The sequence below is a fragment of the Vicia villosa genome, linkage group LG6, assembly GCF_029867415.1.
Source record: "Vicia villosa cultivar HV-30 ecotype Madison, WI linkage group LG6, Vvil1.0, whole genome shotgun sequence".
NCBI lineage: Eukaryota > Viridiplantae > Streptophyta > Magnoliopsida > Fabales > Fabaceae > Vicia > Vicia villosa.
In genome coordinates, this window is record NC_081185.1 from 155,172,599 (window position 1) to 155,183,462 (window position 10,864).

The following is a 10,864-nucleotide window of genomic DNA, read 5'->3' on the forward strand; positions in this document are numbered from 1 at the left end:
ATTGTGATTAAAATATAATAAACCCAATATTATGTGGTATATAGTAAGTTAAATCATCAGAAATTATTTCAATCCCTCTTCAAATTGAACGAAACCCTAAAATACCAAGTGTATGCCCATTGGGTCTAAAACACTCAAATGTGGAAAATTCATCATCGCGCTTGAAGATGAGTTGAAGATGTAACTGGTTCATTGTCGTTTTCCTTCACCTACTCGTTATTTGAAGCGCCATTTGCATTGTTACTCTGTTTGTAGCTGCTGTTATAAATGTGTGGTCCCAAGATAAAGACAGGTGCATTATACTCTTTTTTGAATTGTTTCTGGTACCACTTGCCCGAGAAAGTAATAATTTTTTGTATTATGTATGGACCACTTGTTGTACTGTAGTGTTGACTGTTAATGATAGAGTTTCTAATTGTGTGTGGTTAATTTATGTGGTCTAATGTAAAAATTACCATGATTACTGGATGGGGTTATTCAAGTTTGTGTTTATACAAATGGTTGTTTTGTAAAAGACCCAAAGCTAAGGTATAGAGGTGGGAGCTTTTTTGCATTTAGTGGACAAGACACAAATTTCTGATCATTCTTTGAAGCTCGTGACCTTATCAAAAGGATTGACTCTACATTTAGTGTAGATGAAATGAAAATGTGGTGGAAGCATGAAGAGAGTTCTTTGGAAAAAGATCTTAAGCCTTTTAGCAATGATGAGGATGCTTTCTTTGTTAGCTTGGTTTGCTGTGAACAATAATTCTAAAATGGAAATTAGCACAGATGCCACACTTACTATAGGTGAGTTGACCTGTATGGATAGGCTTATAGAGAGATAAAATGGGCATGAAAATGGTGAGGAAGATAGTGATGATGAGTATGAACTAAGTGAAGTTTTTGTGGATGGTATTCACTTTGAAGATAGTGAAGAAGAGAGAATGCATGATTCTGATGAAGACCTTCAAAAAGGAACTAATAATGAAGGTTTGTCTAGAAATGAGAATGTTAATGGTATTGATAAAAGTGAAGCAAACAATCGTGGCTTTATCACTGGGGAAATGAATAGGGAACATGTTATAGAAGAATATTACATGACATAAGATGTTGAGTAAATGCACCAACGTCTAGAAACTCCCCAGAATAATAATCATGCCACCAGAAGTCGAATTCTTGAGTGAAAAGGAAATATGGTTTGAATGCTATAGGATTGAGCTTGGTTCGACCATAATATTTGGACAAAATTTTGTCACTTTACACCTCTGAATGAACCATGTTGTAAAGGATGAGGTTGTTCTTCTTGGCAAAAAGAGGTTTGGGTAGAATTTGAATAAGGCCAAACTGTCAAGCGACAAGGTTGGGCTGGTAACTCAACAATGTGATTTGGTACTTCGACAGACAAAGTCTTAGCAGTATCACTCTTGGGATAAGGAATGATTCCCATATGGCAATAGACTCTACGGCTTGATCCTTCAGTGGAGCAGGAAAATTTTCTTGTAAACCACTCTCAGGTCCAACTTGCCTAGTGGCGAAGGGAGCTATAAAAGGGGTAAAACTATGACGTTTTGCAAACACCATCACATAATTGGCGAAAGTCTGTTGAAGATCGCACCCTACTTTGATTGGTGTTAGTTGAGCCATACGTGCTACTTTGACTGTCATATTCTTGATCTCGTCATAATTGGCGTCAATAGGGTTAAGGTACGGTAGAGAGGCTTCGAAGGAAGCATTCAACCATAGTTGAAGCAATCAGAACGGACCAGCGAGTAATAAATTTCCTTTCTTCTTAGGGTTCTTGATGCATGTGACTCATTCGCCTGAGGATTCATAAAGCTGGATCAAAATCATTTCGCTCAGGCAGAGTTTGTACCCAGTGTGGAGTTGGTTTGCTATGATGACGAACTTCTTCACTACTTGAATGGGTCTTAAGCATAATACATGGCAACACAGCCATAGAGCGAGGAACGCAATATGCTCTTGATCGAACTCCTTATCAGATTGCTTGTCGCGATAGTGTTCGATGTGAGTATTATATGTTGCTCTAGAGATGTCAAAGTCCATTGAGTCTTCAGCCATATATAGTTGGTTTGAAAGTTTCGCCAACATGTTTAAGACCAATAATAGCAGTTATGTCTAAAAGGGTCGGTGTCATCATTCCACAGGGAAGATGAAACGTTTGGTGAGTGTTATCCCCAAAATATAAGGAAGAAACTAACATGCTGAAGCAATAAGCATGTCCCACTTTCAAAAATTCGATTAAGTCAAAGATACCCGTATCTTTCCATAATTGGAATTTTTTCTTTTCTACCTTCACTAACCATGCTAAATAATCATTAGAGTCTCTAAACAAAGGACAAGGTCTAAAAACCCTGAACCCATTATTCATATAACCTAATTTGATAGGCTCATCCTTTGAAGGATTGCCTTGCTGATCAGGATAACCTAATTTGATAGGCTCGTCCGTCGAAGGATTGCCTTGTTGATTAGGATGTGGTTGTTCATCAGTGTGAAATTCATCATTTGCTTTAGGTTTTCTAACATTTGCTATGGGTTTATAACATGGCATGGGTTTTTGTAGTTATAGAAATAGAAAGTAATACCTAAGAATGAGAGATTCTTCTTTGTTATTCAGTGAACATTTCGCGCATGTATTGTTGATTCCCAACAACTTGAGGTCCTTGAAGTTTGTTGACAAGGGGTAGACTAGAAGACTTCTTGTTCTCTTGAATCTTTGCTAGCTGGGGTAGAGGACGCCATTGATGACGGTGGAAGTTTGTTTGAAGGTAGATAAAGCGATGAAGAAGATGAAGAATAGAGCAAGAACTTGCAGAAAATATGGAGAGAGAAGGGAGAATGTTTGAAATGAGTTGAGAGAACTATTTATATGCTGGAGAATTGAAACGTTTTGGTGAAGCACACTGAAAGTGAATTTTGTGAGGGGGACGCGTGTAAGTCGGACGATTCGTGGAAAATGGCGGCAGTTATTGCTACCCATGATTTCTTAGAAACTAGGGGTATCATGATTTTAGAAAAATCCGCACGTGAAGTCTGAAGAGACGTTTTGTGAAAGTGTCATAATGACTATGACGTTATGGGAACTGAAGGGTTTGGCGTCGAAATAAGCGGTCAAAAATGCCCTTTTCTTTAGTATTTCAAAAATGACATTTTTTGGGGGGCAATTTGTTAACTGAAATTTTCGACGCCATGTTATCTTAATAAAGAGAAAATATCTTTGGAGATATTGTGGAATTTTCGGAGAGAAAGCATGTTGTGTTAAAAACCTGTCGAAGTCACTCTTATGCAAGAAGGAAAATATTTGATGAAACTTAAGAATATTTTTTGAGTTTTTATTGGTTTGACGAATAGGGACGTGGCATTCGATGGAGAAGTTTGAATTTGAATGTAGGATTAACTGATTTTCATCCTTATCTGTTTTCACCAGAAGACGCGTGGAGCTTTATGGCGAAAGGAAGACATGCCGAGCGAAACGTGGCATGTTCTGAGTGAAAGGCTGTTAAAAATGGTTATTCTCGATTTAGTATATATACGAGTCTTAGTGTTAGGATTCAATGTGTTCATCCATTTTGTACAGAATCTCATATAAACTCAACGTATCTGCGTTATTGAGAAAAGAGTCTCCTGAGAATGTACGTGTAAACACCATCTTTACTTTTATTCATTTTATAATTTATCATTCCAGAATATACTTATTGCAATTTGTTTTCATTTGCCTTTATCGCACTTTCTTTACAAGTTTTATGAGATTACTTTATAGAATCATATAGATCAAAACAAACATTATTATAAGAGTATGAACGCCGTCGAAGTGTTCTTCATTTCAAAGAAAAAAGTTTAAAGTAAAAAACACATGTCTTAGGATCAATCTTATCGATCATGAGAGTAACTAAGAACTCTCATTTTTAGAGGACTAGCGCTTGTTTACCAATTTTCACGGTAAACAGTTGTGAGGTAAAGTTATGGGTTGCGTAAGGGGACCTCAAAAACAAGGTGTGTATGAGCTTGCTCTTATTAATTGATGGTTCCTAATATTAAGCAACTGGATGTTCACGTGATAAGAAATTTATTTGATCATGTAGCTTCTGAGGACATCCTTCAGGTACCGTTCATGGATGAAGTTGGATAGGATAGGTGGATTTGGAAGGAAGAACAAAATGATGTTTATAGTGTTCACTCCGAGTATAGACTATGGAGAAGCAACCAAGAGAATCATATGGACAGAAGTGTGGATGGGGATTGAGGGAGTCTTTGGAATATTAAAGCACCACCTAAAGTGAAACATCTTTTGTGGAGAATAAGCAGGGATTGTTTACCAACTCGTTGTCGACTCTGTCAGCATCATGTCCAATTCCCGTGAGAATGTCAGCTTTATGAGAATGTGGTCGAAGATGATTGACATGTTTTCTTTGGGTGTGTTGCTACTTATCAATGTTAGAGGGCAGCAGGCTTGTCCGCTACCATTGAACCCCGATTACACTCTTTAAATGATGTTAAAGCTATTATTCTTGATATTTGTAGCAAATAGGATAGTAGGACTATCGGGCGATTTGGTGTTGTATTATATGTGATATGCAAAAATAGAAACCATTTTATATGTAATAATAAGCGAGAGGACGCGTCTAAGCTTGGAATGCAAATGTTTTATAATTGGCAGAATTAATTTACAGCTGCATGGAAGCATAACGAGAATGTCAATCAATACCGTACGGATTGGAACCTGCCAGACGCAAGGTGGTTGAAGTGCAATGTAGATGTGGGTTCCATTTTAGAAGCATAAGCTTTGCCTCTTAAAAAGACAATTCAGGGAGCTATAATCAGCCACTTAGAAAATGTGATTTTCGAAAGTGATTCTCAGAGATTGTTACAATTTATCCCAACTTTGAGATTAAGTTTGTTAAGCGCCAAACAATATGGTTGATCACTCGTTAGCGAAGGCGACCGATTCTTAAACTAGACGTAAAATCTTTAATATGTTTCCTCCTTGTATTTAGCAACTCTTGATTAATAAAATATGTTAAGTTTACTTTTGTCACAAAAAAAAATTGTATCATTTTATGGAGAATTTTTTTTATAATCATTTTGTGAAGTTATTTTAAAATTAATTCTCTTTAAATAGAGAAAAGAAAACGTGACCAAAATAATGAGAGAAAAAAGACACAGCGTTAACCAAGCAATTGGGTTCGAGTAGTAAACGAGCTCCTGCTAATGACGAATCGAAAGGAAACTGTACCCAACCAGGGATGGACGTAAACTCGTAAGCTACCGAGGGTAGGGATAATCGTCCAGGTCTTATTGTGAAAAAAAGCCGCCCCGCCACAGCAAGCGGGTTGGTTCCTCTGTCGTCGTCGGGGAGCTCCCGGTGAGGAGACCTTAGGATAAGTTGCTAAAACAAACGGGAGGGGAGGATCGACCCGTTCAGTAGAATTCCGAAGAAAGACTGTTGGCAGCAGGTTTGGGGAATACCGAGATCGATTCCTGGTAAGAACAATACTTGGCCAGTACCATGACCTCTCGGCACGAACTCTGGATTACTAGGGCCTCTTTCCATTAAGAACCAGAGTGCATAAAGTAAGAAAAAAAAGACACAGCGTTTCAAACTTAATTGTAATCTTTTGGGAATTTATTTTAAAATTATTTTTCTAGCCTTACTTGGCTCCGCCCCTAATCTTGCTGTGCCAGAATTTGGATGCATAAGACCACTTCCAACGGAGGTTCTTCGCAAGTTCTTCAATGAACGAACCAGACTTTATCAAAAATTTGTCAGAGTGGAAATCCATTGCATGCTGAAGCAACGTTGGTGACTCATTTTTCAATAAAAATTAATGTTTTTTTTTTATATATCACTTATAATTAATTAAATATATTGATTTTTTATCACATAAGTTTCACTTATAATTTTAATCTACTAGTTTTATAAAAATTAAAATTTTTTATTTCTCTTATATAATTTAATTTTTCATTTTTTTATATAAAGTTTTTATTTTTTAAATTAAAATAAAATTTAATAAAAATAAAATATTAATATATCGAATAAAGTTGTGGGACCTAACATCAGTCCTTTAAAATTGCATCATTAGTAGAGCTGTCAAAATGGGCTAGCCTATATGGGCCGGCCCGCTGAGCCCAAAAAATTATAGGGCTTGGGCCTTAAAATTAGAGCCCATATTTTTCAGGGCCTTTTTAGCCCAGCCCTGAAAAACCTGCTACCCATTAGGGCTAGCCCATATGGGCCGTGGGTAGCCCATCAGGCCCGCATAATTATAAATTTTAAAAATATATATTAATATTTATATTATCTTACTCCAAAATAGCATATTGATTTTTCTTAGTTCACTAAATTTTATCTCTATTTTATTCAATCTTTCTCTTTTAAATATTATACATTAATATAATCAACATTTTTTCATCGTATTATATTAGTTTTTCTTTTATAATAAATATTCAAGTATTATTTTATACAATTTAGACATATATTGTATTTAGAAACACATTATAGTATTTATAAGAGATAATATAGTACTTAAAAATGTATTATGTTTAAAATAACATAGTTTTTTATTTTATTTATAATAAATATTATGGAGTTTTTATTTTAATTTTTTTAAATAAAAAAGCCCATTTAGGGCCAGGTAGCCCGAAGCCCATCTAGGACCGGGCTCAAGTAGTAAATCTCGAGCCCATATTATACAGGGCCTTTTTGGTCCAGCCCTGAAAAGCCCAGGGCCCGCTAGGGCCGACCTGTTTAGGGTCGGGTAGCCCATATTGACAGTTATAATCATTAGAATTAAAATTGAATGAGTTACTTCAAGATTACGTGGCTTAATGAATTTCATAAAAAATCTAAAGAAGAGTTGCACCGTTGAAAATGCTAGGAATGAAACATCTTATTTATCCGGTACTCGTCTAAAAGATTAAGTTGATGATATTATGACCAAGCCATTAAAGCTGGAGTCCTTTTCCAAATTTAGGCATAGACTTGGCATGTGAAATTCATTGTTAAACTGGTGTTTTGTCTTTCACTCAACCAAAAGAATTGTGAATAGTTGATGTAACACTATTATATTCACGTGTCACATTGTGTTGCACACGTGTGCCTGGTCTCAGCTAAAAGAAGACCAATAGTTGACATAAATCACACATACAAACATATATCATGGTCTTTTTCTATTCCAAATTTAAAGAGACAAATAAAGAAAAGAAAAAGAATGATCAATCAATTATCCTCTAGGCCGGTGATGTGTTGGGTCCAAAACAAATTTGACTCATTCTAATGTGAATGAATCCATAAAGTGTTTTTTTAGTGTGATTAGTCATTTTCTTTATGAAGAAGAACATTGATGGTTGAGACCCGTAATTACCCTAAATAAAGTTTAATGAATTGATAGCTAGCAACTTGCAAAGTTCAATTTTGCAACTTGATACGTGGGATCCAGTTCCTTTTGTTTTTCATTAGTTGTATTATTATTTTCTTTGACATTTAGTACTATTTGTTTATCTTTAATCACCAAATTCAACTTTAATTAAAAGTAAGATTTAGAGGGAATTTTTTTTACAAGTTTGGAGTGTTTATTAGTTCGAACAAATTTAAAATTAGCTAGAATCTAAGGCAAAAATTGAATCAAATTTGATGTTGATTAGTTTAAGTAACAAAATTTTAAAATTCTACCCGGTCCGTCTAACCAAATTAATCATATTAATACATATAATTTATATTATTATCATAAAAACAAATATATGATATTTTATTTCAAGAAGAAAAAAATTAAAAGTCATTTGTGACATTCATAATTTATATGAAGAAATTAAAAAATCAAAAATTTTATATTATTATAAAAAATAATTTATATAATTTAAATATTTTTAAAATTAGTTTTGCACATTTGTTTTAAATGTATTTGATTAATCCAATATAAACCAATATGTTATTTTTTGGTTTTGTTTGATTTAGATTTTATTGAAAAAATTAAAAATCCAATCTAAACTGATTTATATATTTTTTATCAGTTTGAATATCTGATTCTCTTACTATTGAACTAAACGACTATGTGAACACGCCTAATTTAAATATAGGTTATATTATAGGTGAGCTATCAACATGTGATTGATTTGGGAGGCCAAGTTGATATAAGTAAAATCATAATTGCCAGTCATATCTTGATCTTTAGAATTAGGCTTAGCTTTCATGAAATTAATTTATCATTTATTTGTTAATTGTATAGTTATCATTTATTTAGTAATTGCCAGTCATGTCTCTATCTTTAGAATTGGGATTAGCCTCGCTAAAATAATTTATCATTTATTTCTTAATTGTATTGTATAGTATCACTTATTTAAAAACAAACATTTTAGTAATTGCCAGTCATCTCTATCTTAGAATGAGGAAAAGCCTTTCAAAAATTAAGTCATCATTATTTATTTCCAAAATCAAATCTCATAAAAATAAAGATATATTTTTGTATTTTGTGGTAGAAGCTCTTGATGGGATTTTTCTAAAAAAATAATAATAAAAACAAAGTGAAACAAATCTTTGTGCAAGTACTTAAAACATTGGAAGACCTTGATAAGAATGCTAAAGAGGTTGAAGTTTCTAATGATAGGTCCTGATAAGAAGTACTTACATTAGATCAAGAACAATTATATAAATGAGAGCATCATCATATATTCACTAAAAATATTGAGGCATTACGTATGTAGATCCTCTCACTTATAAAATGATCAATCTCTACGTTTTTGAGTAGTGAAGAACTTTCAACTCACACTTGTTTTTTAACAATCACCCTCTTAAGTTTGAGTCCATCCACTTCTATGCTCTCTTTCAAGCCAAATTTCTTTTATCCACATACATTTGTACCGTCATTGACACCCTTACCACGTCACGTGCACTTCAACTAGTCACGTCGCATGACTACCACCATGTGAGGAGGACTTTCGATACAAAGAGTCAATCCCTTACTCGAGCCACCGACTCTAATATCGGAGCATCCACATTAGGGTTCATAAGGAATATGAATGAGCTGCGTTAGAAGTTTGTAACCTCACTAATGAATGGTTCCATTTGAACACTTAGGTCAACTTACAACCTTTTGATATGTTATTCAATAATTAGTCCATATTTAGAGTTAAGAAATATGTCAGATAAGCTCACGAAATTAGGAGTCGAGTCCAAAGTGTTATGAATTAAGTTTTTTTAAGATGGAATTAAAAACAAACAAGATGAACAATAATCTCAAGAAGGTTAAACGTAGGTTTTTAAGAAGCATGGAGATTTCAAACCCTTGAAGCTCATGATACTTAGATGGAAATCAACATATAAACTTTTGAAAAACCTAAAAAGGCAACAAGATTAATGGATTCTTGGGATCCAGGAATGCAACCCATAATAATGTCGTTATTGCTATTAAAAGTCGCGTCCACGTTACATTTAAGCCAACCCACAGAAGGCGCACTCCAATCTAAAGCATGATGAGGTCGAACATTGTTTGTCGAGTCTTCCTGAGCTTGAAACGAGTCATTCCATATGTGAGCCGCTTTTACTCCCAACTTTGTCGCTTCTTCTTGCTCATTATGCCAGATATAGTCATTCCTGTTTTTCCAAATAACATCTATCATAACCGCAAATCTACCTGATACTTCTTTTCCTTCCTTCGAACATATATAAAAAATAAGAGACTTAATGTTCTGAAATGAATGCAAGCGAGAATCAATAATATTAGACAGGCTTGTTGTCCTCCAGCACTAATTAGTAACTATACAACCCAGAAACAAATGTCATTCATCCTCGGTAGTGCTCTCACATAACTGACAAACTGACGGGCACATAACAACATGTTGTCTGAGTCTCTCACGAGTAGGAATGCAATCCCTACAAATTCGCCAAAGCGGGTACTCGACTCTAGGTGGCGCCTTGATATTCCAAATACTACCCCAATCCTCTGACCCTCCCACCTCCTCACGACTTATAACAACATGATACCAAAGTTTGTAACCAGTTTTCACACTATAGGTACCATCCCGCTCTGCCTTCCAAATCAATCTGTCTCTTTTAACTTCTTCCAACAACAGAACTTGAAGAATTTTTTCCGTGTCTGCCGCGTAAAAAAGTTTTCTAACGACATCTATATTCCATTGCTTCGCATTAGCCATTATAAGATTTTTAATAGGCAATTGGTAAACCCCTTATTTCTGCGGTCCTCCTAAAATACCTTCACTACTCCCACGTATCCACGAGTCCTGCATGATCTTTATCTGACTACCATCACCAATACTCCACCTGCCCCCTAGTGTTAGAACCTCTCGGGATTTGCAAATACTCCTCTAAACAAAACTCGGATTATAACAAAAAGAAGAATCAAAGAAAGAGTTATTAGGGAAGTACCTTGCTTTGAAAATTCTAGAAACTAGCGCATCTAGTTTTGAGAGTAAGGACCAACCTTGTTTTGCAACCATAGCCATGTTAAAAGCTTTAAAATCCCGATAACCTAAACCTTCATCCTCCTTAGGATATGCTAACCTATCCCAAGCCATCCAACGAATTCCTCCACCATCTTTCCCACCACCCCACAAAAATGCATTCAACATCCTTTCAATGTCCTGGATAACCGTCTCTGGTAGAATAAAAATACTCATAATGTACGAAGGGATAGCCTGAAGAACGGATTTGATCATAATTTCTTTACCCGCTTTAGATAGAGACCTTCCTTTCCAAGAATTAATCCTATTCCAGATTCGATCCTTAATGTATGCGAATGTAGCCTTCTTGCTTCTACCAATCATAGATGGTAAACCTAGGTATTTCCCTGTTCCTAACACGTGGCGCACTCCCATAATACTAGCAAGATCCTCCCGAGCTGGTTTGGATAAG

The 10,864-nt window shown here is 35.1% G+C and overlaps 1 protein-coding gene across 1 annotated transcript; it reads right to left on the reverse strand.

Annotated features, from left to right (window-relative positions):
- Window positions 1-9,294: 9,294 nt before the first annotated feature.
- On the reverse strand, window positions 9,295-10,146 carry LOC131615059 (uncharacterized). The gene is made up of 2 exons (XM_058886574.1): window positions 9,811-10,146; window positions 9,295-9,681 (listed from the first exon to the last, which is right to left on the reverse strand). Exons 1-2 carry the CDS (start codon window positions 10,144-10,146, stop codon window positions 9,295-9,297), a joined length of 723 nt encoding a protein of 240 aa, XP_058742557.1.
- Window positions 10,147-10,864: the final 718 nt, after the last annotated feature.

Coding starts and splice junctions, on each gene's coding strand:
- LOC131615059 (XM_058886574.1), bottom strand. CDS start 10,146: ATGGCTAATGCGAAGCAATGGAATATAGATGTCGTTAGAAAACTTTTT. Junction 9,682..9,810: donor ATGTTGTTATGTGCCCGTCA/GTTTGTCAGTTA, acceptor CATTCATTTCAG/AACATTAAGTCTCTTATTTT.